Here is a 27,333-nt window from a genome sequence, read left to right as displayed (position 1 = left end):
TCCAAAAATATCCTAAACTCAAACGCATTTGCAGCCAGACTCAGCGCAGTGGTGATCGGTGGATGGAGTCATAGTAGCGAGGGCCGACCAAGCTCAACCAATCGCAAGTCAGTCTCAGCTGTTAATCATTATGATTCATCCCATTTTTATATCATTAAATATCCAATTAAACCAAACTTGTAGGAAAAATAAACTCTTAAACAACATCGGTGTGATAAAGCTAAAATGACAGAAACCATCTTTAAAAAAGGTGGACTAACATGGAGAAAGCATACTGCAGCCAGCCACTAGGGAGCGATCACGATGCTTTGGCTTCCCTTCTGGGGGGAAGCCATGCAGTCCATCTTTACATACAGTCTGTGTGCTTCTTGTCCAATACCAAACAGACCAAGTAAGTGACTTGCTGGTGAAGATCATGGAGCATTTAGTATCTCAGTGACTAACATTTCCTTCAGGAGTTAGACATAAAGGAAGCCAGAAACAGGAATGTCAATGAATGCTTATGTTGCTCCATATCTAGTGGATGGTATGGAGTCAACCATTTGTTAATAACTCTGCATTTCATAATTTCATCATAAAACTGTTAATAAATGTATTTCAATGCAGTTATGTTTGATATTCAGCACAAGATACACCCAAAATTTACAATTTACAACAAACTCCAAAGAACCTTTATTGCTCTTCCTTTAAATTATAATCTCAATGCAGATTAGTACAAAAAAACTGTGCATTTACATACAGTTGAACACATTATATATCATGTATATCAAAACAAAGTGTGTCATTGGCCTATTATCGTTTGAAACTGTAAAGGAAATGCTGGTATTTAGTGATTTTGATCAAATTATTCCTTACCTAGATAATGAACTGAAAACAGCTGAATAAACCTATCATCATAAGCTCTGACATCAACATTAACACTCCACAAACTTATGAATCAGAAAATGAACAAACCAGAAACTTAATTTGACCACTAGTCTTAACTGATGGACCACATTTTCAAAAACTTTAATAATAATTAATAACGTTTAATAATGCCAAACCCCAAAGAGGAGCGACCAAAACCTGCAGGGGAAAAAACTTCTCTAAGGTAAAATGTACAATCCATGTACATTTTGTTACATGTGACAACAGATAAAATGGCAAAACATAGAACCCATAAATATTCAGCGGTTGTACACAGAATACACGCCGATTAACGTCAGTCTTTATAATCTATGTTGTTCTAGACTTCACCAACAAGGCTGACTTGTGAGTCTAAAGTGCTGTTTCCAGGTTTGCTATTTGCTGTCTGAAAACCCAACAGATTTAAAAAAGCCAAACCATTTGATTCTTCTCACACTGGTAACTGTGGGACATTAATTTCGTGTTGACATAAATGCATTTCAATTGATATAAGTTTAAATTCATCCAGAGCGAGTTGTAGGGAAACATCCTGATGCTTAAATCTGTCAAAATCTACTCTTATTTAAAAATAAGTAAAACCATGAAGGAAATTATTCTGACTATTTACAGACACTGCTAATCTCCATGTTGTTCCTAGTGTTTGAATAACAAATTACTTTAAATCGTTTTTCAAATGTCTTGAAAAGGTATTATGTGGAAAGTATGTGGCTGAATGCATACAGATACTGTAAATACTTTTGTAACATTACATCAATATGTTTTTGCAAATTGGAAGGTGATTGTTCAAGTTAAAATAAGAAGGCTGACAGCTCGATCCTCCACCTGTATTTAAATAATGAAACTAACAGGATATGGATAACCTAGATCATAACATCATAGTTCTTAAACATACAAAGAACAAACTTATGTTTTAGTGTGTGGTGTTGCCTAAGAACAAGGAAGGTTACAATGGTGAAAATTACCCTTCGATTGGCTCCATGTGCATCTGAATTTCAGCATCATTATTATAGTAATTGAATGCTGCCAACAAAAGGCAATACAGGTAAATCAGGTTTTATCTCATTTTATCTGGAAATAACTTATTATCATAATCAGGAATGCCTTTGCAATCAATTCAAAATCATTAGTAACAACAGCGAAAAATGTGGGAATGATGCTCGAGGTTTCTTGTGCTTCGCATCTTTCTTGTCACATTCGTCTGGTGACTTGGGATTAGGCTCAATTTACAAGAGCTCCTGAAGTGTCGCGTTTGACTAAAATGATATATTGCTGCGTTGCTAAACCTAGGTGAACTTCAAATTGTTGCATGGAGGCAGATATTTTGGTGCAAATAGAGGAAACCTAGTTAAAGGAGATGGATGATGATGCTCGGACCCTCTGTCGTAATTCCCCTCTTTCTCGTGTTCTCGCTTTGCTCCGACTTCCTGAAACCGTTTAGCCATTTCTTGTGTTGGTAACTCAAGCAGAGCCTGAGGACGGAAAAAAATTGTCATTTAATGCTTCTTAAATGAATGTTCCATTTTGAATATGCTCCTAAATCTGCTCCAAATATCAAACACAACTGGACTCACCCTCCTCTCCATCAGTCAGCACAAGTGCCTGGAGAATATCTGAGAGCGAGACGATTCCCTTCACCACTTCCTGTTCATCCACCACCACAAGCCTGTGCACCTTAGCGACACAAAAAAGGACAATCTGTGTTACTTTTAACTCTGCAAAATCCATTTTCTACTATTGCCAAAAGAATGTGTTGAGAAACTGATGCAAAGGAACACATCCATCGGCACACATGAGATCTTTGTGGGTTATTAACAGGAGAAGAATGAGCAGAGTTCAGGCTTATTAAGTCTGTGCAGTAATACCACCATGAAGGATATATGTATGCACATTATGTTCTTCTGCTATAAAATATTTATTTGGCCTCATTAAAGTGGATTTCTATGTTTACCACAAAATAGAATAAAACCAGCGTTGTGGCTGACTTTTAGGCCCTTTTTGATGACAAGCATTTCAAATATTTTTCATTATGGAAAAGCTCCTTCACACAGACTAGACAGTTACAAAGGCTACATGCATCAAGGAATAAACCAGCTCCAGGTGCAGCAAGCACTTAAACACTGACATCCGACCCTCACCTCAGCATCCACCAGTCTGTTGATGATGGCCTCCAGGGTTTCGTGTCTGTTGCAGGTCAGAACTCCTTCAAAGTACTGAGAGCGGTGCTGCAAGGCTTTGGTCACTGTTATATCCAGGTTGTTGTAAGTCTTCTCTGCTGCCAGGTTCTGTAGGAACACATACCATCGTATTAAAAATCTCTCTCCTTTAAAGTTTGCATTAAAAAAATAAAGTTTAAGATATATTTTTTTTATACAATGAATCCTCCAGCAATTCATAGAAAGTACATAAATGTGGTTAATCCAATCACTGAATTTCTTAATTCTTTGCTAAGATCTAAGACATTGAATGAAAAAGTTATGTTTAATCAGATTATTAATGGGTTAATTGAGGTAAAATAATCAGCATATTAACATTATACAAAAAAAAATTGCAGCTCTACTTAATATAAGAAATAAAACAGGAAAAAATCTCCTATTTGCTTGAACGAGATAATGGTAGAATAACAGAGTGAGTAGACAGATGACAACTTACTATGACATCAAACTTTGAGTATATATCCACAACTCGACCTGCAGGAGAGAGACAGCACCTTAGTTCATAAATATAATTCAAGAGGTCTCTGGTCACTCATGTCAAGACGACGCGGGTGTCATTTCAAGCAGCCCACACACCTTTGTCGTCCACAACGGGGAGCGCTGACACTCGCTGCTCAACAAAAATACCCAGCGCCGTGTAGAGCGGCGTGTCTGCACGGACCACCGCAATGTTCTTAAAGGTTCCGATGTGCAGATCCTCTAAGGTTTGACTCAAGAATGAGGGTTTTGGCATCTCTGATATCTGGAAACAGTGACAAGAGAATAAACAATTGAATGAAACTGTACGTTGCCGTTTCCTCAACTCTGTATAGACGTCTGCTGGGTTCCGCTGGAAAAACACAGTTTTGCATTTTAATGTGGTAGCAGTGAGGAGAGAAGCCGATGAGACTCACAAAAAGCTTCAGGAACTTGAGAATCCTCTTGTGTGTGAGGATGTAGAGTGTGTTCCCTGTCAGGGGATCGATGACAGGCAATCTGTGAATCTTGTTCTTCAGCAGAGACGATACTGCATCATACAAACTGTAATGAAGAGAAATTTAAAGAGAACCAAGTTAATTGAGTTATATGGGATGAATAAAATAAAATAAAAGTAAGTTGAACAGTTTGTGGTGGGGATTTCTAATATTAGCATCTTAGCAGGAAATGTAATAACCTTACATGTGGGACAAGACTTGGATTCATAAAATCCCTGTAGTTGGTACAAACAAAAGTTCATCCAGCCACTTGCTCCAGCAACTTTAGACAAAAAAAAACAGTGGCACTGAAAGTGTTATGTGTTGATAACTTAATGATGTTTTATCAGACACATAACTTGTGTACATAAAAGCCATGGATGTTGACTTTTGAGACTTTGGAGGCGGGGACAGTGGATGACATCTCTGCTTAGGTAAACCACACGGGATCTAGGTTGCTGTGTATAACCACACAATTCAAAGTTCCTCCTTTGCTCAACAAGCAAAAGAGAGAGGGGAGAGCCCAGCAAAATAAGGGAGGGATTACTTTTAAATTAGTTTTCTTAAAGGAAATCTTTTCTTAAAGGAAATCCCGAAAAGTATACCTTTAAAAATAATCTGCTGAAAATACAACAACCTAATGGCACAGACTTAAGCATCCGATCCCCCCCCGCTTTTATGTTCCAGGATGCAACTACCATGCATTCAGGAGACGCCATGTGAGAACAACAAAGACAAAATGCTGATGCATGAAAGAATTACTAACCAAGCAACAGAAAAACACAGAAAAACACTCACCTGGCACTGGGATTAATGCTAACCAAGGGCTTGAACGAGTCTTGAAGGTACAACTCTGTTATAAACACAACAAACAATAAAGGTTACCTTCAGGATGACCAGTGTAAATGACAGGAGAGATATTGGATATTTCTTAAACATTCTCACCTCTCCATGTTTCAATTTTGTGTTCTTCCAACTCATATATCTGAACCTGAAAGATAACACAGAGAAAGGGGGTTTGACTCCAGAGGAAATAATTAACAGTTCGAGATAAGCTCTTTATACAAAGGGAAAAGAAAGCAAAGGTAAATTCAGCAATATACATATCTGAGTGAAAACCCTACATAGGACAAATTAAGTTAAGTTGTAAGCATCTTACCAATGGAGATTTGTAATAGCGATGAAGAATATTAATGAAGTCTGTGATGGTTAGCATACCTGCAGAGGAAGATAAGAAACATTTAATTATTCCTTTATTCTAATTTAGTCTTTAAAAATAGAGTGAGATTGCGCCTAATGAAAATTCCACTTACCAACAAAGCACTGCTTCTTACTGTCCCACAGAGGAGCTGCTCTTACCCCATTAGAGACAAGAGCAAAGAACGCCTTCTTCACCTGTAACAAGAATGAAACCAGAGGATTCAGTCTTTACCTAGCTAATGAGAAATAGATCTCATTATATTTAGGTTTTTCAATTTAACTGTATTTGTTTTAACATTTTATTCTATGCATTGCAATTGTATTCTATTAATTATTCTATTATCTTTATATTGTTATTTGGGTCTGTCTGTAATGTGTCTACTTGTCTGTATGTTACTTTTTGTTTCCCTGGCCGGGACACTTAATCTCGTGCACTGAGCAATGACAATAAAGGCTTTGGGGTTAATTTAATTGAAATCACAGCATGCATTATCTAGAGGAACTTTACATAGTAAGGCCAGGACTTAACAATATTCTAGAGAAACCCAACAGCTGCCACACTGAGCAGCCACTGGAGAAACCTCCGACACAACCAGAGTCAACGTGGGCAGCCAGCTGCCTCTATCCGTCAGGTGAGCGGAGAAAAATGGATGAGAGAAATGGGTGAGAGGGGAGGTGAATGCAATGGGGGGAAAGACAGAGAGTAACAGGAACAGCTGTGTCACCATCACATTAAAGCTTAGTCAGACTGGTTGATGTTTTACCTGAAGCGATGTGTCGAACACAACCAATTTGGAGCTGGTAGGTACGAGGTCATAACACCGGTGAGACTTCATGAACCTGGTGTACACATTGTGCTCTGGGTCTGAGGGAATACCCTCAACCACCAGGTCCTTCTTGCCCTCGAACTCCTCAGTGGATATCGGAATCTGAAAGTACGAAAGAAATGTCATTAAAAACTGACTTCTGCCTCTTTAAATACATTTTCACAGTCTCACTAACAATAGATCCACTGCATTATTCCCCAGGACAGACACACAGAGCTTCACTGATCATCACTTCATGAACTGGAGGTCAACACCAGCCAGCTGCTCACTTCAGTAAAGCATGTAGCTGCAGCTAGTTGTATCCTCTGTTAAACATCATCACTTATAGAGTGAACTATGGTGTCTGGTGGTCACACTGAGGCACGGTGCCCAAGGTTGTGTGTCTACGTGCAGCCTGACTGGTGAACAGCACCAGGATCTTAACGGTATCTGAGTGTTAGCTTCTTTAGCTCATGTCACAGGGGACATGAAGAAGTCAGTCGAGGTGACTTTGTGTCGTCTGTGCTTCTAGCGTCGGTTCCACGCTGATATGTTATGTAGCAAACGGTCTATTTTTATTTAGATTTACTTGCCTCAGTAAATGGCCTGAACCCGTATTTACATTACAAATGTAGTCACTGCTCACGTTGGATTAGCATTACAGCCAAACAAGGCTAGCTTCTGAACTAGTTAGCTCATTAGCTGCTGCCGCTAACATGCTAGCGTGATTCGTGTTATTCCACCTCGGTGGAGCGGGTTTGTTAGATGACCTACACCCGCAGAAGTTCGCTGAATAACTTACACACTCCATGTCGCACCCGCCGTCTCGCCTTCCTGGAGCTGGTGTTGTGAGGACTTCCGCCTGCCCGCAGAGAAGTGCTCGCACCTCGCGGGGGCGCGCACGGCTACAGGCCAGACAGACGCTGCCAGGCATGATGATCTCTGAGACAACGTGATGTTTAAAACCTATACAATTTCGGTTGTTGGTGTTTATTAATGATGATAAATGACCCGATCCCTATTTATCATGTCGTCCATGATGTATTAGACTCAGTGGAAGAAGCATTTCCTTGCGATTGGTCTGATCAGTAAATGTTCCTGAGTTATTTGGTGTTAAAATGTGGAAAAGTCCCAAACTGCCCAAACTCAATGAAATGAAGCCTGAGCTAAACACACAGGGGCGGCTCCTGGTACAGGCGACATAGGCGGTTGCCTAGGGTGAAAAATGCCTAGAGGGCGGCACAAGTGACTGAATTATCATGAAGTGACACATGCAATGTAAAACAATATATTAACGTCACACCATCCTCCTCTAACCCCGGGACGCACCGGAGGTAGAAGCGCCGTGAAAAGCGGTCCGCCTCATTTCCTCGCCCATGTTCGCACCGGCAGCGTAATGCCAGGAAGAACCGGGAAGCGCCGCGGCCACACACACAAGCACATAATCTCCTGTGGGGGGACGGCTACAGGCTTGCGTAGGTCAGTAACCTGTGAAGACCAGCATCATTTACCCCTGAACCAACGCGGAGAAATGCGCTCCCTGGGCCGCAGGGACGAGCCAGCCCCACGCCACTACGCTGCCATGGGTGGAACCAGGACACCAGTGGACACAGGAGCTGGGTCCGAACTCATGCGTAAATTTGGCAGGCTGTCGTGTTGGCAGGACTTCAACCACCTATTCATTGCACAAAATATAATAATATGTCAATTTAAAAACAAAAATGAACCATAACCATTTCAAATTAAATATTAAAAAAAATAAAATGAAATGAAATTTAAAAATTATATTAAATTAAATAATAAAAAAAAATAAAATAACACTGCGCGTGCACAACCTGCAGAAGCCCATTGCACACATCCTGCGCAGAAACCTACTGCGCACATCCTGCGCAGAAGCCCATTGCCCAGGAATTGCGCGCTCAGGTTTTTTTTTTTTTTATTAATTTAAATTAATTTAACTTTTCTTTTTTATATATATATATTTAATTAATTTAAATTTACATAGTGTAATATATTTTGCAATTAATAGGTGATTGAAGTCCTGCAAATTTTAAGAGTTCAGTATATTGCCGGTACGAAGATAAGAAAGATTGGGAATTGAACCCTTGTTGAAGAACGACCACACTACCCACTGGGCCAAACCGCCTGCTGACTCCTGTGAGGAACGTCAGACCAAGTGAATCCACTTTATATCAGTATGAACAGAAAAAAAAGAAGGGAGTTTCATTTCACCGCTGGCAGCAGGACATACTACTGGATTTCCCCTCTCTTACCGTGAAGGTTACTCTATCTCTTCAGTTACTAATAAAGCTCTGTTCAGTTAGACACACAAAGGCATAAAAGAACTTGGGTTAATGAAAATGCAAGAGAATTCAAAACCAACACAAATTAGTCCTCCCCACGTAACACTAAGTTTTACGTGGAAAAAGCTATCAATCTGTCAATTTTTTTCGTGTCCGGGCCAGGTGAGGTTTCCCGTGTTGAGTCAAATAAGCCGCAGGCTCCACTCCTGGTGGTGCCCTTCCGTCAATTCCTTTAAGTTTCAGCTTTGCAACCATACTCCCCCCGGAACCCAAAGACTTTGGTTTCCCCGACCAAAAAACATCCTCCTGGATGGGCTCCCTGTGTGAACAGACACACTGCGGTGACAGACTGGGGTTAGAGTCAAAGATGAATCAAAAAATTATTAAATTATCAGGTGCACAATTCAGAAAGCACCGCAAAGTAGAGGAGAAGAAAGAACAATATAGAGGTAAGAATCACCCCGATTGTGGACATCATTAATGTTTATTTATGTCAAAATGACATGATATGCTATCAGTACAGCTGATTTCCGACTCTTTTATATTTTTTTGTTATATATCTTTATTGTTTTTTATAGCTTATAATTTTGTCTGCCTGTGTGCACATCTGTATACAGTCCAAAAGTTATTGTGGATGCATGACAGTTTGAGTGTGTATGTTGGGGGGCACCAATTTGAAATCTCGCCTAGGGTGCCAACATTGCCAGGGCCGGCCCTGTAAACACATGTTTTCTATCACACTTTGATTTGAGTGTTGATAGGAGTCTCTGCAGGGAAAAAACAATTCGGTTTGTTGATTCCTAGAAATATAGTTGTATTGTGAGTGGAATATTTGGCAATTGTGTACTGGATTAATTGCAGAGATTCGCTTCCTCTTTTCTCAAACTAGATTGAGTGGCAGATGTATGAAATTATCAATAATGAGTGAAAACTGCACAGAACATTAGTGTGTAGCTTAAGAAAGGGGGGGAGCGGGGTATTTGGTCAAACAGAGATTACCATTTTCCAGCACGTCTAAGACTGTGTCAGTGTTAAAACCCTCACATAAACTCAGCCTGTAGCTGGTGGAGATCATTACGTCATTACGTCAGGTGGCGTCGTTCCCTCTTTCCCCTGTAGCCGCGCGCGCTCCCCAAAGGCGCATGCACTTCTCGACGGGAACGCGGAACAACAACGTGTACGTGCACAGCAGACTCGACTTCCGCTACAAGTCACAGTACAGTAGGTGCCGTAATACACCTGGTGTCACCGCACAACAATTTCGGGATAACTCAAGATAACCAGCAAGCCATGCCCCTTTCATACAATCTGAACAGTATCGCTGCTCCAGGAAAACGACATATAACCACACTGGGGGATGTGCACATAAATGTGTTACTAGCTTTATCCGCCCCTATGCACAATATGTTTGGTTTTACGTTCCGTTTTCTTCACTTAAGTCTGTTTTTTATATAACAATTGACAATTTGCCATATTACCTTTTTTTAGGTCTATTCGTAGCAAATATGTATTTGATGTGTAGTGTTATTATTCCTGCACTAATATTCATCTAGCACTGTCCACCTCTATCAACACACTTTTCTTGTACTGTGTGTTTTGAGATGCTGGATGCCCATCTATCTCTTTAGCCATCGATCCAACATAGCTAATAAAGCAACACTATGGCAAATGAGAAACAGATTTATTTATATACAAAACTGTTTACAGCAAGATTTCTGAATCAACATTGACCCACAGGGGAATATTGGTGTTCAGGTACACAACACCACCTGCACCCATAGTATCAAGTTAACAGAAGAGGAGGGGGGGGGGACCTTTAAGAGCACCTTGAGTCGTAAAGGGAAGCAGGTGAGGGAGTTTGAAGAACTGTAAGGCACAAGACACAGCATCACCAGCTTCTGTTTAACCATCATCAATCATCCATAATTAACTACTTACTCAGCAAAGCACTATTTAAAAAGTTACAATTACCCACTACAGGTATGACATGACAATTGTGGGGGAAACGAGATCCACAGTCTGCGTCATGTCTTCGTAAGGCTACACAAACTAAGAGAAAACAAGTCATTTCATGATCGCCAAGTGTTTGACAGTTTTAATGCAAGTCCTCAATATGAATTAAATGGGATCCATGCCACCCTGACTAAGTTTAAGGAAGCCAGCATGAGCCAACAAATGAAAACTAAAAAATATATATATTTAGCTTCAAAAATTACTTCATAAACACTGTTTCTGTCGTTTAACTGGTCTTACAGTGTTAAAATGCAATTTTTAATTTTAAATTGCAGCTCAACAATGATTATATTATAATGCAATTATAAGCATATGTTCTACTTATCGTATTTAAGGGGGCCTACACCTGCATCACTCAAGATATAACCAATTGTATCAAACCATTCTCTGAGATTCTATTTATACGGTATAAAAAGGCTCAAGTGGTAAATACCAAAGATCTGTTCCAATCTAATCCTGGGAAACAAGGTGGGATGTATGTATGCTTAGCAGAAGAGCTTAAAATGTTTGCTGTTAAATATACAAATAGATTCTTCCGCAGTTCAAGAGTTCATCGGTGAGCGGTACCTGAAGAAGAGTTGATAAAAATGACCGAGAGAAGAACAGTGACATTTCTTATTAGAACCTTAACTTAGAGAAAACCCACCATTTGTGAGAAATTGTACATTTTTAACACCACATTTAAAGCAATGTGAACTGAGACTCTCCATCAGTCAAAAATAAGATCTGCTGAATACACCAGTCCTGAAAAGGTAACATTTTTTACATTAACTTAAGAATTCAATTAGTTATGAGACATAGGCCAATGATGTCTCATACATAAGATTTACAACTAGTTATTACCATCATACATGCATGACAAAGTTTTGATGCGCTTAATTAGGACAATCTTATTGTTTCGTTGAACTCAAAAATCCAGAGTTTGCCAAGAACGTGTTCACTGAAGGTGCCTCTTTGTCTATAACTGAATATTCTTGCCCGTACAAATTTCTCCCTGTGGTTACAGCATGTGGGGATTAGTTTGTCAACTGTCTGAGCAGTTTCACTTGCTCTGTAAATCAATCTGGTATCATAAAGGATCAGAAAAAGTTCCACTGCAGTGTCTTGGTGTCGGTGAGGTCACGATTGGCAAGCCGGTGAAGTTGTGCCTCCTGTCTTCAGCGAATGAGCTTACTGATGTCCTGGATACACGTTTACATGACAGCACACTTCCTCTCCTCTGGGGCAGAATTGCCATCAGCTTTCTCCATCTCCAAAATGATCCGCTTGAAAAGCTCCACAGCAGTCTGTGGTGCAAAAACAGTGTCAGCATAACATGAGCGTGTGTCAGAAATACTGTGTGGACTGCACCAATGAGTAGATATTCACGGAGATATCTATCATCACCTCATTCTCCTTGGCTGAGGACTCCATGAAGGCAGCCCCCCAGGAATCAGCAAGTTTCTTCCCCTCCTCTGGTTTGATAACTCTGGACAAAATGAAACAGAAACCATACTCAACTAGAATGACTCATTAGAGTGCAAACCTCTGCCAAGCTCCCAACTGTCTCCTTATGAAACCACATAAATAAACATGATACAGATTTGTATATGCACCAAATTGGACACAGTCATTAATATCAATAGCCAAATTAAAAAATTAGCGATGGAAGTCTCCCTTTGAACAACATTTAACTTTAAAAGAATAAAGTCTGATATTATTATCAGTGTTGTGTTATCGAAACACATTCATTACAAGATAGTCCCTCATCATGATTACCTTTCCATGTGGAGATCTTTTTTGTTCCCTACAAGAACAGTTGGGACCCTGAAAAGAAAATTTAATTTAGGTTAAGATTAAATCCCTTGGAAAAATAAACACAAATTTTTAAGCACTGAATTATAAAGGTAAAACTAACACTTACTGGATCTTTCCAACCATGTCTAGGAGCTTGTCGTGGAGAACCTGCACAACTTCAAAACTGAACAGACGGCATCAAATTACTTCTAAACAACGTATTTAATAAGATAATGCTCTGCCAAAGGCCAAAAGAACATCCTACTCGATTAATATTTCAAATTGAATACAACAGCACCTTTATAAATGTGTTGTTTAGAAATGTTGGGTCTGTATGTGTTAAAACACAATGCTAGAATCAAATGTAAGGAACAGTTTGTGTTGTATATCAAATGTATAGTGTTTTAAGACCTGTGTATCATATGTGTATAACAACTTATAACTGTATCATTATTCACACAGATGAATAAAACACAACCATCCCCTCACCTTTTCATGGAAGTCACTGCATAGACCAGGACATAGCCATGGATGTCCATAGAGTGGGACTGTGGAAAAATTGAGTACTCGTCCTACAGACAGAGGAGAGGCATAAAAATCCCATTGAGCATGAACGTTACCAAACACAGCCTAAACATTACATCAATCTGAGTACAGGTCACAACAGTGCCTACGATTCATTCATTACATGATAGGAATGAAAATATCAAAAGTGTTGAGTTGCAACTAAAAGTTCGGGGCTTCAGTCAGTTATGGTGGATGATGAACTTACTTGACCGGCTGTATCAACCAGCTGAAGGTTGAAGTCTTGGCCATTCACGCTGACCATTTTGTTAAAGGCTAGAAAAGGAGATGATTTTGATTTTTTTTATTTTATATTTCTTGACATTAAGCCAAATTAATTGTAACTTTCTTTGATTCAATATTCCACATCTATCTAATGATTTTACTTACTGTTTTCAATGGTGGGGTCATAGGAGTCAACAAACTGTCCTTCCACAAACTGTATTGTAAGAGACGACTTTCCTGCGCAAAGAAAAGAAACATAAACAATGTTTCTGTGCTATTTTGATGAAATGTTAAAAACACACAAACTGAGACCTAATTGTGTTTTAAATTACACCACAACTTACATCTGTTACACCATTTTCTGTGACTTGATCAGAAATAGCAGCTATATTATTAATGGTAAATGTTTTTAAAATCAAGCCTTACCAGATGCTTTTGTTGGATGTTAGTAATAGCTTTAGAAAAAGGTCACATTTAATTAGATGTGATTTTAATGAACAGTGGCCTGTGAGGGGGTCAGATATTTCAGTCAAAACGTGGTATTGACTTTGTAAGAAGTAAACATGGACATACACCATGTCCCTTACATTATGATCATCACACACGTGTTATCTTTGCCACGTTGGACTATGAGTTTCGAGACATTCACCGCTTGGCACTCGACCAGGAACAACTGAGCTAACTTTATTTACACCGAATACGTGACAACCAGCGGCACATAGCCCCGGTTCAATGACGACGTAAGGCTGCTCTTAGTGTATGTTAGTAGTCAGCACAGCAAACACACGTAACACAAAGACACACGAACAAAAGGTGAGCTAGCTTGCCTGCTGAGAGTCGGATACAGACAGGTGGAAAACAAAGCCAGGACATTAGCATGTTAGCTAGCACACCAACATTAGCTATGAACGGGCTGGCGTGCAGTACTCACCTACAGACCTGTAACCTATTACAGCAATCTTCCGGTACTTTGGTTGAGGCATCGCAGTGACGACTGTGTTCAGAAGCTAAAAAAAAATAAGGTAGCCCGCCGCCTAGTTTCACTATCGAAACAAACTTTTATCGCCACATTCGTCTCGCGTCACGTGACAACAACAAACTTTTCGGAGCCGCCGCTCGAGCTCTCCGCTGGGCCTCGAGCTGGAACTTCAGAGTTAAAGTACGGACCGAACAACTTGTCCCGATATCCACAGCCGACCCCTTCCTGTGGGGAACACGACCACCGACTGCGACCGGTAGTTCGGGAAACAGAAATGCGCGTTTCGATAAAAGTTGGTAACGAGAAAAAAGAGTGTGAGCGGTCAGGACTCGCGAGTGAGGCTAACGGAAACTGTCATTGTGTAAGCACACCGTCGTAAAAACAGCGTGCACGTCAGGGCTCACATGCACGAGCACTGCTGTGTACAGTAGAGGTCACTCTTTGCGCGCTCCCGCAGCCACAGCATGTGTCAGACCCTCACAACCACATCAGGCAGTATTAACAGACTGATTCAATCTAACAGAACAATCTCAACGGATTATATCTAATCAGAAGTATTTTATTGCCAAGTACGTTTACACATACAATTCAAAATTCAAGATTCAAGATTTTTATTGTCAAATGAACAGAGATAACATGAAGTAGTCACTGTCAATGAAATGCTTGGGTCACACACTCTCTTTAAGCAATGCTCAAGTATAAAATAGGATAAAAAAAGAATAAAATAGAATAACAATGAAATAGAATATCAAAAATTTAAAATAGAAAATAAAATATATACATCTAAATATATATCCTTACAGGTGAATGTTAAATTTGTGCAGTAGTGCAAATGTTTAAATATGCTTGTTATGGTGCTGGTGCAAATATGCAAATATTCCAGGGTGCTGGTTTGGTGGAGTTATTGCAGTTCAGGAGTTTAAAAGGAATTTGCTCTGGTTATTGGTGCATACAATGAACATAGAAACATAAAAACGCAATAAATACAACATACATAGGAGAGCAATAAAAAATAGGAAACCAGTATATATTTACTCACTGTTTACTTCTTATTAACTCACTTTTTACCAATATTTATACAAAGTAACATTTATTTTGACATAAACATTTCTGAATAAAAATATATAAAAGATAGAAGATATAAAAAGTGAAATGCTAAATGCAAAACAGTGAACAGTGACAGATTGCAATATGCAATATGCAATAATGATGCATCCCATTCACAGTGTAGTCACAAACTCTGAGAACTGGGGAGCACATGTGTGGTGGAAGAAGCATTCAGACAAAAAAAATAATTGTCACTATTCGAATTTCATTAATAGCAATGTAACAAAGGTCCATCATGTATCAGTATATTGCTTATGCATTGTGCAAGTACATTGATGTATCTCAGATTAATTGAAAAAAATGTAAACAAGTCTATGACAGGGACTAAACACTGACACACTACATAAAGTCCTACATACTGACCGACAACACTAATATATCACATAATACAATGATGCACAACGTGTACAATACCAAAACAAACAGACAACACATTAAAAAACGAACAAACCGGTCAGGCGGGGGCAGGTCAATAATAAGATTTGTTTTACTGTTTTTTTGTCATTCATAAAGCTATAAAATAGAGTTTTAAACCACAACCTTACAGAGGAAAAAACCATCAAGTTATTAATTTCATGATGTGATATATATTGTGATAATCAACAATATCAAACGGTATCTACTGGTAACATTTTTTGGTCAATCTGGATATAACTTTTGGCCTCATTGCCCAGCCTGTACTGTGCAACATGAACTAACTCAATCCGAAGTGCAGTAAACCTTTAAAAACAAAATAGATCAGTGTGTTGATATTGGAATTATTTATGTCATTGTACTGCTCTGCTGTCTGAAAATCCAATAATATGTTAATAAAAAATATAAATGGTCTAATATTTATGACGTAAAATGTTAAAAATGCTTAAAAGTCACAGCTGTAATATAATTTTCCCCTGAAGTACAGTGGTATATACAGGTGTATTAAGTAGAATAAAATGGAAATACTCAAATACAAGTACAGTAACTTAAATACAGTACTGCTAATAAACCTGCTCAGTTCACCACTGATTCCTGGAAACCCATCAGATACCATACAATGCAATGTATCATCAACACCCAGTCTCTTTATGCTCGGCATGTGTGATTTTAGATCAGCAGCTCATATGAACTCCAATGTTCCCAGGCAGCTCCTCTCGGGATATCACCGGAAATGATAAGTAGCTGGAGGTAAATGCTGCCGGGCGATGCAGCCGTCAGAAACAGGCAGATGAAAATACAGAATAGCCTCACTGAAACGGCCGTGACAGGGACAGGTAATACAGCAGCCACCGAGAGAACCGGGGAACCTTAAAATGTACATTCGTGGTCGGCTGTCTCCGCTTTGCTGAGCTGTAAAGTCCACTCCGAGGCTCCTGGGAGAACAGGCTAGGTAGCTAGCTTAGCTAGGCATTAGCTCGCTAGCCACAGCACTCCGGGCGACGGTGGCTGCCATAGCAACGGTTCAGGAAACATTGGCTGTGGGAGCTAGCTAGGTTGGGTAGCTCAGGCTAATGGGGGTTTGTTATGCTAGCGACAAGCAAGCCGTCGTGGGGACACCAGGGTCCATCTTCATGTCAGACCCCGCAAGTCAGTGACATGTACGCGTTATCACTCATGTTACAAGGCTGACACGTTGTTCCGTGCTTCTTACTGAGCTGTCACGGATGCGTTCTATCGTTGTGTTGAGCTAGCTTGGCTGACAGTCATTTCCATCACATGCATTGAGCTAGCGTTAGCCGCCCAGGCCGAATCGTAAACTTTACCTCCACACCACCATTATGTAAACGCTCTCAATCTGCATTAGGAACTGGATTTCTGGCTGAATAGTCTCGGATGAACCTCATATTAGATTAGCTCACCGCTAAATGATTTATCTCAGTGTTTTCATGACTCGGTGTAATTGTTAGTCAAGCAGCTGATCTGTAGCTGCTTTGGTTTATGTAGGGCGCTACAGTAGCTGATATTTAACTGTTTGCTTTTCATATTGCCACAATTAGCTATATAGCTGTATTTATCAGCAGAGTTTATATTGGTTCAGTAAATATTGACGCAGTTCTAAATCCAAATCCTGACTTAAATTGCACCGACATGTTAAATAGTTTGCTAACATTCAAGCTAGCCGTTTTTTCTGTGTGTTTTGGTCATTGAAAGTTGTGTATTTCCTAAGCAATATCATTTTAATAATCCTCAGGCACATAGGGGATTCTCATTTGATAACGGGTTGTCACATTGGACCTCTAACTACGTGCTCAGCTGTTATTCTAAAGGAGGTTGGGCTTATTTGATTATGTTTCAGTGGATCTGTGCACAAGTGAATGTATGTGAGAGATAATTCAGTTTGATCTTTGACCTCTGACACGACTGTCATTTCAGTATTCTGCTTGAACTAGTATGGATGTTGATGACTGCAATGGCCGGACTTGTATATCAGGTAGGACTAGTCTACATTTGATTTGAAAATACACTTGTCTGTTAAGGTTAACATGTTGTTCTAATAAAATATCTTTTTTGTGTTTTTCTTTTTTCAAAGCAGCTAGTGGAGACTCTTCAATGGAGAGGGAGTTTTCTGGGGCCCTCGGAGGTCCAACAGTGAGCACCCCAAACAGCAAGGACACCTCTCCTAGTCGCTCCCTCAGTGGTCAGTGAAAACTCATGTGTTAATTCCACAATGGTTAATCAAATCCCAAAATCGAATTATTTTCCTATATACAATCAAGTTGCTAATCACTTTTACTTGTTTGTTTCATTTAACTTAATAATACCAATCTGAGATAAAGATGCTGGAGAGGCAGCCCCCTTTCAATTCACATAAGTATATTTCTAACATCTGGTAAAATACAAGTTAATCATCCTATTTAAGACCTTCTTTATTTTTTGCTCTTGCACTTATAGTCAACTCCATTAAAGTGGAATTGTACAGTGATGAAGACCCAGGTCGCAGTACTGAAGATGAAAGAGGGGAGAGGCTGGAAGAAGGAGGGTCAGAGCAGGGATCTGAGGCTGTCGGAGGCTACAGGGATCTCACCAATCCTGAAACCATACCATCTGGAGCCACCAGGCTGCCAAATGGAAAGCTCAAGTGTGACGTCTGTGGAATGATCTGCATTGGGCCGAATGTTCTCATGGTGCACAAACGCAGCCATACAGGTGACTGAACAATATCTTTTGCGATAAAAGATTTATTTCTGTCAAGTCAAACAGGTCACATATAAAATGTGTCTTTTCGATGATGTCTCAGACATGTTTTTCCTTTTGAATGTGTTGTTGCTTTGATTTGCAGCTCTAGCAATTGTAATTTAACTGATAGATATGAGTTTTAAAACAATGTTTGAGACATATACATGTTGGGTTAACACATTTAACCTATCTCAAGGTGAGCGACCATTCCAGTGCAATCAGTGTGGCGCCTCCTTCACCCAAAAGGGTAACCTACTCCGACACATCAAGCTGCACTCAGGCGAGAAGCCCTTTAAATGTCCCTTCTGCAGCTACGCCTGTCGAAGAAGAGATGCACTAACAGGCCACCTTCGCACTCATGCAGGTAGAACAGATTCAAGCTTGATGACTGAAAAATACACATAACAATTGGCATGTTTAGATATTAATAAAGCTTTATTACTTCTTTCTCCCCAGTGTCCTCTCCAACCATAGGGAAGCCGTATAAGTGCAGTTATTGTGGCCGTAGTTACAAACAGCAGAGCACCCTAGAGGAACATCAGGAGCGTTGCCACAGCTACTTACAGAGTCTGGAGTCAAAGCAGCCATCCAGTGCTCTGAATCCAGGTATGTGTTTAATGACAATCATGGACCTTACATAATCAGAAGTGAACAACATTTTGTCGCATAAGAGAGGAATCTAAATCATAGTATAGTGTTGCAAATATCCCTTTCCAAATGGATTGTAGTAGCATCTTGGTTTCTAGTCTACCTCCTTAACGTGGGGGTAACCTCCCCCAATTCAATCCCTTTTGACTGTATATCTAAAATGTGGTTTAGATTTTCTATTGCCAACCAGCATACCTCTTTACCGTTTGGGATAAATGCTGTCTGGGTGATAAAAGAACCCCCAAAAATAACTTTACAATTTGTTTGTACTTTGTGCAGGAGAGGAGATGAGAGAGCTCGAGTTTATACAGGACTCTCTTCTGCAGCCCTCTGCAGACAAGATGGCATTTATTGATCGGCTCGCAAACAGCATCACCAAACGCAAGAGATCCACACCACAAAAATTTGTAGGTGAGCATTTGGTCTCAGTGTGGATGGGTTCAGGAAACTTAGAAAGAAGAAGCATTAATGGCTTGAATTCAATACCACACGCATCTGGACGGATCTTTTTGTTCTGAAGTGACCAACGGCTTTCAGGATTTTATGCACATTGGCTTTATGATTTGTCGTAGCTTACCACCAATCATTTGGTCTGAAAGGGTCTGATTCACCATTACCCTGCAGGACTAGACTCAAGTCATTTAAACGACAGGAAAAAATTATGAATCTCTTTACCGTTGTGACATCTTCCACACACTTCCATATTACAATATTGTGACATAACATGTCATGACACGATACAATATTGTGTCTCTCACAATTGCAGGACAGAAGCACATACGACTCAACCTTGGAGATGCACCTTATGAGCTCAGTGCTGGTTTGGATAAAGACGTGGAGATGCACGATGGAGAGCTTGAAGCTCCGCACTTTACTGGTCTGGGAGGAGAGTACGCCGGCCTTGCAGGTAATGGAGAAGGGGTTTCAGACACTCTGAGGCCTTTACACCTTCCCACCACTCACCCGTCATGTCTGCCGGAACTCAGGCCGATCCACGGCTCCTCTCACGTCCCTGTCGCTCTAGGTCCGAGGCTGGATTGTACAGGGACGGGAACTGGGCGGGGGGCTGCAGGTGTTGGGGGACGGGAGGCAGCCGAGGGTCACGAAGACCTGCCTGTCGGTCGAAGTCACCAACCCTCGCCTAGCAACGGTTGCCAGGACTCTACAGACACAGAGAGTATGACCGATGAGCCATGCAACAGTACTGCTCCAATTCCAACCCTGCACAGTAACAATGGCCATCATCTCCTCTACTCGAACAACCACAACCCAGTGCCTCCTCCCATTGCACACCACAGGAGTCGGGACAGACACAGCCCCAGCCACGCCAAAGAAAGGGAGGTGGAAAGACAGGCTGGAGTCCACTCAGCCCCACCGCCTCCTGCCCTCGCTCCGACTCCCAGCTCACCTACGGCGCCCTCCTCCACTTCCAGGGAGGCTTTTCGGGTGGTGGACAGCGAAGGGCGGGCTGTGCGCTCTTTCCGTTGCGAGCACTGCCGCGTGCTCTTCCTGGACCATGTCATGTTTACTATCCATATGGGCTGCCACGGCTTTCGCCAGCCTTTCGAGTGTAACATCTGTGGCCACCGCAGCCAGGACCGCTACGAATTTTCTTCTCACATTGTCCGCGGAGAACACATCCTTGAATGAGGATGAAGGGTTAACGACTTGCTTCCCCCTAAAGCTATTTTTACACTGAGACAAGGACCTGGCTGGGTTTGGTCTGCACACGCGATAAAGGCACTGATGATGTGAAGACGCACTGGTACAGTAAGTATGTACCAGCAGGAGAAACTCCACATGCATGTTTTTAAATTACAATAGTTACCGTTATCATTATCAATGCATTTCAAACATTATCTATTGAAAATGCACTTTCAATGACTTGTATTCTAAAGTAGATAAAGAGCCGATGCACTTTTCTCACCCACAGTTGTGCCTTGCTCCAAACTTCAAACCTGATGCACAAATTCTAGTAGACAAATCAGGCTTTATCCATAACATGAAAACGTAACCTTCTTGTGCACTTTAACAGAAATATCATGTAAGAAGAACAATGTGAGGGTGATGGGCTCACCTACAGAGGAATCAGATTTTAACACCATGTTCTCAAAGCACTTTCAGTTAAATGAGTCCCTAGCAATCGTTATTTATCCTGGGGGTTTTTTCTCTTCAATTAGGACTTAATCGTAAACAATGAATCACTTTTTCAAATGCAAACTCAAGTGCAGACCAAACTCAAACACCAGGTCCAAGCGAATGGATGTGTTTTGAGGAGTTGTCCGTGATTTAGCAATGCACTTTTGTTTTTGATGGGGTTTTGTGTGTGTGTGTGTGTGTGTGTGTGTGTGTGTGTGTGTGTGTGTGTGTGTGTGTGTGTGTGTGTGTGTGTGTGTGTGTGTGTGTGTGTGTGTGTGTGTGTGTGTGTGTGTGTGTGTGTGTGTGTGTGTGTGTGTGTGTGTGTGTGTGTGTGTGTGTGTGTGTGTGTGTGTGTGTGAGTGAGTGACAGAGAGTGAGAACAAGGACCCCTGTGTGTTTTTTGGAAGTAAGTTGAACAAGTACGTGAATATTGAAGGCCTTTATTTGTGTGGATGCCGACTGGGGCTGTGTATGAAATGTTTAGTTTTTTCTTTTCCATGACTGCTTTTGTTGCACTGATACCTGCCAGAATATTCTGATCATATTAAACTATTTTTTAGAATACATCACCGACCTGCACATTTCTCTCCAAATTGAGAAAAACTGATGGAAGGTTTCTCTCACTAGGAAAGGACTATCACTGCCACAACTTTAGAGATTACTCACAGGTTACAGGATCTTCACAAGTCCCCCAAGTATTCCTTGGCATCACTCCATCAAACTGCAAACCAACATTTATCTCTTTATTTGACATTCAAACATTAATTTGTTGTTACTATCTCATTGTATTGTGCCTTTCTTCACCCTGATCACACCCTGTTGACCAGACTGAAAGACAGGAGCTATCAAATCTTATCTGGAAACCGGTCATTGTGAGTTTTAAAATTAACAGTTAACTGCCCAATAGATTGATTTTCAGACGGTAAAGTATCTGACTTATGTCTTTGCACACAATTATTCTATTCAGATGTGCTTGATTTTGATCAGTGCTGGAAAATATAAAGAGCCACTTCTGCTATTTTATCAAAGACTAACTGTACCTGACAGGCTCATGCTGCTATGACACAAATGAGTACACTGTAGCAGTTTACTACATCCTCACATGTTAATTCCAAAAATGTTTTATTTGCTTTGAGCAAATGTCCACAGAGTTACCAAGGTAACAAATGATCCTGTCTTGGTAAAAAAAATTCCGAAACAAAAAGAGGACACAGTCGGCCTGTGATTCTGTTTACATGTTAAAATAACAGAGATTGTTGTTTTAGCCTCGTTTTATTAATATTTCACTTAACTTACTTTAAGCACAATAAATTGTACACGTCCGTCAGGCGACATTTTTAAGATTACAGAATTGGATGCAAAAATTAATCCCAGTTTGTGCCGATAAACAGGACTGTTGTTGTAATTAATGAGATTGATCTCCACGTGTCCCGAAATTATCTATAAAGAAAGTTTTAGACAGGCTATATTTTCCTGTGTTCACTGACTTTTAATAAGGTTGAAACTTATCAAAATCATCAGCCGACCTGAGTTCTTATGTGATCCAGAAAATATTTTATTGAACTGAATTTCCTCTATAAATTAATCAGAACTGATGTTTAGACTTTATTTAATGAAATACATCTTTTCAGCATCTATAAATAAATACAATGTTGCTTTTCAGAAATCTTTTTCAGCCTAAATGGGAACCACTGAACCTCCAAAGGCTGGAAAGGATTCTGTCATGTACTGAGTTGAGTTGTTTGGATTTTCATATTTCTAAGTAGTGGCAATGTGCAGAAACTCCCAAATATAGTTTTTTGAGAGAGACGAATGGAAAAATATTTTTTTTCCTGCATATCACCAAATAACGGTTCCCTCATTGCTGAGGCAAAGAACCACTGCCTCCACCTGTTAAGCACTTTTCCCTGTTAGAGCGGCGAAATGCAAAGTATTAATTATGAAGAAGCGACAGATCTTTTTTGGTTTTTATTGCTCTGTAAGAAAAACAATGTAGATTTGTTCAAATGATCTTCTCCCTTTTAGCAGAAAAATATTAAAGGATAATTTGGTGTTTTCCATTTTTTTAAATGTTACAAGTTGTAAAGTAAAGTAAAATTGGTTTGACAGATGTTTACAATTTTTTGTTGTATATTGCTGTATGAGATTGAAGGAGAAAGAGTCACTTGTGGACACAATGAAATGTGATTTTGTGACAGTATATCAACACAGGAACCTGAACAGGTGGTTAAAATGCTTTTCTAAAGTTATAATCAAATTTGAAATCAGATTATCTTGCCTTAATATGTGAATACAGACTGTTTGGTCATGTGAGGGCCATGGGCGCTTTGTATCCCAGAATCCTGAAATGTAGTTTTCTGTAACCTGACCTGGATTTAATGTCAATGATATGTCACCAAAGTTATCACAAAACACTGGTGTAGTTTACATGAGTGGAAATGCTTTGACTGATTACCTACATCTTATACCATTGTTTTACTATGTGAAGTCCTCAAGAATTATTTGAACGTGAAGGCTGATTCCTTTGTGTTTTTTGGACACTGAAGAAGAGTTTAAGATTAAAAGATGAATATGAGACAAGAGTTCAGAATTTCAATTTCTACTTCCTGGTAATTACAGAGATGAGTTTAACATCTTAGGATATAGAACCTTTATCAGTGCGCCCAGTTTAAATGAGCTAAAGCAAAGTAACTGATAGTCTCAATGCATTAAGCCTGTGACCTGTTCACAGCATCAAACTGTTGGGTTAGGGGGTTTCCTTTCCCCTTCCTCTGCTTCTAATGGCTTGCTTTTCTCCCATGGACAACTATTAATGTTGGTTTCTCCTTTTTAACAACAGATGTCTTCACATGTGAATCCCAAGACTGAAAGAATAGACATTACATTTTTAAACAATCGATCTTAAGAGCAACTCAACTCACATGTTCAATATTTTTTGTACACATGAAAAATGGGCTGCCTGTGGAAAAACCAGGAAACCAAAGACAATACACTGAACTTTTAGTCTCATCTTTTAATCTTAAAAAAAAAGGGTGGGCCTTTCCATTACTTCAATGGGGCTGTTTATTCTGATTCAGGAAAAAAAACTCAAACAGGCCAACATGTGGTCCTTTGGTTGGTGTAATTAGTGTGTAGTAGACTTTGGCTGTGGTGCGTTTGGCCTGAGGTATTTTCTGTACTTAATTTCTTCCTTTACTGTTGAAGTGCTGCACTTTACAAAAACCCACCTGACAATTATGGTAATATTTAGAATTATTTTTCACCCCCTGTAGTTTCCCTGAAACCTCAAGTGATGAGTGACCCAGGCAAGAACTAAGTGTTAAGATTTTAACAACCAGACGACCACAGGTCATCAGAGTAACTTTGGTAATGCTGGCAGCTAAGAGCCAAAGATGAGGAGCCACCTTTTGCAAAAAAAGTCAAGCTTCCTATACACCTTATCCAAGAGCCATGATGTTGAATTTTAGAGCGACAAATGCTGTAGAATTATACATTAGGTCCCTTGTCCATGACTTGTTTATTCACTGTAGAATTTTTTGAAGTCGCAATCTCAGCACAGTAGATTTGAATCCACTGGCAGCCCCTAATATAAGTTGTGTGTTTGGACAGTGTTTAGATATATTTGTGTGCACTACACTGGGCAGTTATGTGCTTCTGAACCTGATGCATGTGGTACCAATGCTGTTTGCTCCTGAACCTTCACCTGTCTCCTCTGTTGCATTCTGAAGGACAACCAAATAATCTGCTCCAATTCAAGACTATACTAAAGAAAATAAACTAATGCTAGTTGTGGTATTTTGTTTTCCCTGTTGCACTATTTGCTCCCTCTGGCTTTACTCTTGAACATTCCCCTCCTGTAAATGGTCCGATATTGCTTTAAGTAACTGCAGAGCCTTTTCAATTGTATCATATGTAATTATGCATTTGCAGAATTTGATCTTAAACCACTGTAAGTTTTGTACTGTAAGAGTCTATTCCAAATAAAATACTTGACAGGCCTCTTTTCTACAACTACACAACACAGTCAGTTTACACCCACACAACACATTGTCTGTTATGAAGAATGAGCATCAAACTTTCAGGTTTTTCTAAAGATTTGTTTATTCTTCAGGCATTACAGCATCATCACAATCTGCTTTAAACCTAACCCATGGGCTTGGGAGGAGGTCTTGGTGCACCAGCCTGTTGAACAGAAAACAGACAGTTTTAGATTCATGTAACGTCGTTGCTGGCCTATCCAACTAAAACTTGTAGATTATACATAACTAAGCTTGGTATATTATTAGCCAAACTATAATAAGCATTAGATTCAGAGTAGCAGATTGTCCTTGCTTCAACTGAACCATGTATAGCATCACAAGTCATGTGGATTGTACTTACAGCGGGCCTGAATCTTGGTGGAGGGGTTCGGTCTTTCCTGGCCTCACAGGAGCGGTTCCTCACCACCTTGCTGTGGATGGCACAGCTGACACAGTAGTGCAGCTTCACATAGAGCTTGGGCAAAACATAAGCTGCAGAGACGACAGACAGGAGAGGAGAGGTAGGGATGAGTACATGCTGCCACGTTAAAGTAAAAATACTCAGGCAGCTTTTGAGGTTGTGTCAAAATAAAAGTTCAAATTCCACTCACAGTCAAAGACACTGGCCTCTGAGATGTCTCTCACGGCTGCAGCCTCCACTATGTTCCTGATGACAAACTTCTTGATGGCTTTGTCCTTGGGGACACAGCGGGCACAGTTGGTGCAGCGGATGGGCTGCACATGCCCACGGCCCTTCTTGGCACGACCGTTATTCCTCCTTTTCTTAGTCTGTTAAACAAGACAACGCAGTGAGCACTAAACATCATATTCTAATAATAAATGTCAGTTAATTAATACTGAAAATAAATGACAAATTGAGCACCAAAAATTACCAAGCACCAAAAGCTGGTGTCTACACATTAGATCAATATCACAATTTGCCAGTTTAAGGCCATTTCAGCTTATATACAATTAAGGATTTCCTAAAGTTTTAAGGTATCTGCACTAGGATAGCATCTACCAATTATTTTAATTTCTTTAAATTGGATTACTTCTCACCCCACTCATATAGTAGTTTTCGTATGGTAATGTCAGGAAATAGTGAAAAGAGATTAGTTTCTTCGTGATCTATTCAAAGGTCTGACTCGGTCCAAATACTTTTCAATGGTGGCAAAGCAGAACTTGACAGGATTTTAAATAAATTAATATTGACTGACAAATTGATCTCCATGTGTGCTTTGCCGTTCACTGACACTTAAAAGCAGTAATAGTTGTATAATGTAGCTCAGCAACTGACAAATGAAAACTAATCGAATAATATTTCCAACACCGAGTATTAAACATGTTAGAATTAAACCATTAACAGAAAACGTCATATAAGGAGGGATTGACAACCATGTCCACTCTGACGACATAAACCCACAATGGTGAGCATGGGTTAGCTGCGAGGTCCCGAAACGAGTGCTACACGAACGGTTCTGCTCATCGGGTAAATCTGAATTTCAGTTCGGTGATTTTAGAATGTAAGAGAACACCGTGAAAATCACACTTGTCTTCGGACCCGCACCCCTCCAGTGTCTCTGCCTTGTGGCGGCGGCGCCTTCCTTCGTCCGCTCTCAGGAACACATGCACAAAACAGCTAGCATGCTAACAGCTAGCATTAGGCCCAGACCTCGTTTAAAATCATCTCGGCCGACATTTACCATCGGTTCTCCCCACTGGGGGGTTATAAGTAGGTTTATAACGCCGAGGAGACACGGATGTTCGGGACGGATCGAGTTAAACACAGTTTATTCTGTTTTCGTCACACGGCCTCACTCAGACACACTCACCATGTTGCACGGGAAGCTGGAAAGAGAACCGGAAGAGGATGTACCGTGAGAAGTAGTGCAACGCGCTCCGCCCTTTGAATATTCACATTAAAAACACAAGCGAATTAATGTCTTACATTAGTTTTTTAATATCCACAAAGATAACATGTTTGGTTTGTAGTTTAAATAATTTATAGTTTTGAAGACATTCAAAAAAATTAAGATTTAACAAACGTTTATGGCGGAGGGATACCACTGTTCGTATGTTTTTCAACAAGGCGTCACCTGACCGGGCGGAGTTATCTTCACGGCTCTTCATGTGGATAGGAGGGGCTGCGTCGTGCTACGCCGTTCGCTAAAACAAGCGTTCTAATGTTGACGTAATAAAAACAAGACATATTTTAAGTAATATCTTCGATAGTACTCTCAGTATTTAACAATGTAAAGATTTTATTTTATCCCATGCTTGAAATGGTCTCTCTAATTTTGTATGTGTAATACATGAATTTACAGCTAAA

The 27,333-nt window shown here is 40.1% G+C and overlaps 4 protein-coding genes across 4 annotated transcripts; 1 reads left to right on the top strand and 3 right to left on the bottom strand.

Annotated features, from left to right (window-relative positions):
- Nucleotides 1-641: 641 nt before the first annotated feature.
- On the bottom strand, nucleotides 642-6,949 carry LOC133000601 (5'-AMP-activated protein kinase subunit gamma-1-like). Its single transcript, XM_061070550.1, has 12 exons — nucleotides 6,881-6,949; nucleotides 6,037-6,201; nucleotides 5,386-5,467; nucleotides 5,232-5,290; nucleotides 5,018-5,063; nucleotides 4,871-4,925; nucleotides 4,013-4,139; nucleotides 3,696-3,861; nucleotides 3,556-3,593; nucleotides 3,042-3,188; nucleotides 2,478-2,577; nucleotides 642-2,375 (listed from the first exon to the last, which is right to left on the bottom strand). The coding sequence occupies exons 1-12, from the start codon at nucleotides 6,887-6,889 to the stop codon at nucleotides 2,365-2,367; spliced, it is 1,005 nt and encodes a 334-aa protein (XP_060926533.1). The 5' UTR covers nucleotides 6,890-6,949; the 3' UTR covers nucleotides 642-2,364.
- A 3,096-nt stretch (nucleotides 6,950-10,045) lies between these two features.
- On the bottom strand, nucleotides 10,046-14,303 carry rhebl1 (Ras homolog, mTORC1 binding like 1). The gene is made up of 8 exons (XM_061069122.1): nucleotides 13,891-14,303; nucleotides 13,125-13,196; nucleotides 12,943-13,010; nucleotides 12,660-12,742; nucleotides 12,298-12,354; nucleotides 12,153-12,200; nucleotides 11,781-11,862; nucleotides 10,046-11,680 (listed from the first exon to the last, which is right to left on the bottom strand). Exons 1-8 carry the CDS (start codon nucleotides 13,940-13,942, stop codon nucleotides 11,588-11,590), a joined length of 555 nt encoding a protein of 184 aa, XP_060925105.1. The 5' UTR covers nucleotides 13,943-14,303; the 3' UTR covers nucleotides 10,046-11,587.
- Nucleotides 14,304-16,227: 1,924 nt separating this feature from the next.
- On the top strand, nucleotides 16,228-21,175 carry LOC133000321 (zinc finger protein Eos-like). Its single transcript, XM_061070219.1, has 8 exons — nucleotides 16,228-16,295; nucleotides 17,395-17,452; nucleotides 17,552-17,659; nucleotides 17,914-18,168; nucleotides 18,395-18,562; nucleotides 18,655-18,804; nucleotides 19,126-19,257; nucleotides 19,613-21,175. The coding sequence occupies exons 2-8, from the start codon at nucleotides 17,413-17,415 to the stop codon at nucleotides 20,494-20,496; spliced, it is 1,737 nt and encodes a 578-aa protein (XP_060926202.1). The 5' UTR covers nucleotides 16,228-16,295; nucleotides 17,395-17,412; the 3' UTR covers nucleotides 20,497-21,175.
- Nucleotides 21,176-25,061: 3,886 nt separating this feature from the next.
- On the bottom strand, nucleotides 25,062-26,871 carry LOC132999824 (small ribosomal subunit protein eS26). The gene is made up of 4 exons (XM_061069600.1): nucleotides 26,837-26,871; nucleotides 25,616-25,793; nucleotides 25,366-25,496; nucleotides 25,062-25,167 (listed from the first exon to the last, which is right to left on the bottom strand). Exons 1-4 carry the CDS (start codon nucleotides 26,837-26,839, stop codon nucleotides 25,129-25,131), a joined length of 351 nt encoding a protein of 116 aa, XP_060925583.1. The 5' UTR covers nucleotides 26,840-26,871; the 3' UTR covers nucleotides 25,062-25,128.
- Between the last annotated feature and the right edge of the window lie 462 nt (nucleotides 26,872-27,333).

The sequence above is a fragment of the Limanda limanda genome, chromosome 4 (genome assembly GCF_963576545.1).
Source record: "Limanda limanda chromosome 4, fLimLim1.1, whole genome shotgun sequence".
Classification (NCBI taxonomy): Eukaryota; Metazoa; Chordata; class Actinopteri; order Pleuronectiformes; family Pleuronectidae; genus Limanda; species Limanda limanda.
This window is presented reverse-complemented; position numbering and strand designations above follow the sequence as displayed.

Bases quoted from the DNA above. Each gene is read 5' to 3' on its own strand.
- LOC133000601 (XM_061070550.1), bottom strand. The intron at 3,862-4,012 runs GTGAGTCTCATC...CACTGTTTCCAG, and splicing joins TCAAGTTCCTGAAGCTTTTT to ATATCAGAGATGCCAAAACC. The intron at 3,594-3,695 runs GTGTGTGGGCTG...TCTCTCCTGCAG, and splicing joins CCCCGTTGTGGACGACAAAG to GTCGAGTTGTGGATATATAC.
- rhebl1 (XM_061069122.1), bottom strand. From the start codon at position 13,942: ATGCCTCAACCAAAGTACCGGAAGATTGCTGTAATAGGTTACAGGTCT. The intron at 12,355-12,659 runs GTGAGGGGATGG...CCGTCTGTTCAG, and splicing joins GCAGTGACTTCCATGAAAAG to TTTTGAAGTTGTGCAGGTTC. The intron at 12,201-12,297 runs GTAAGTGTTAGT...TTTTCTTTTCAG, and splicing joins GACATGGTTGGAAAGATCCA to GGTCCCAACTGTTCTTGTAG.
- LOC133000321 (XM_061070219.1), top strand. From the start codon at position 17,413: ATGGATGTTGATGACTGCAATGGCCGGACTTGTATATCAG. The intron at 17,453-17,551 runs GTAGGACTAGTC...CTTTTTTCAAAG, and splicing joins TGGCCGGACTTGTATATCAG to CAGCTAGTGGAGACTCTTCA. The intron at 19,258-19,612 runs GTGAGCATTTGG...TCACAATTGCAG, and splicing joins CACACCACAAAAATTTGTAG to GACAGAAGCACATACGACTC.
- LOC132999824 (XM_061069600.1), bottom strand. The intron at 25,497-25,615 runs GTGAGTGGAATT...TCGTCTCTGCAG, and splicing joins AGAGGCCAGTGTCTTTGACT to CTTATGTTTTGCCCAAGCTC. The intron at 25,168-25,365 runs GTAAGTACAATC...TCTGTTCAACAG, and splicing joins CACCAAGATTCAGGCCCGCT to GCTGGTGCACCAAGACCTCC.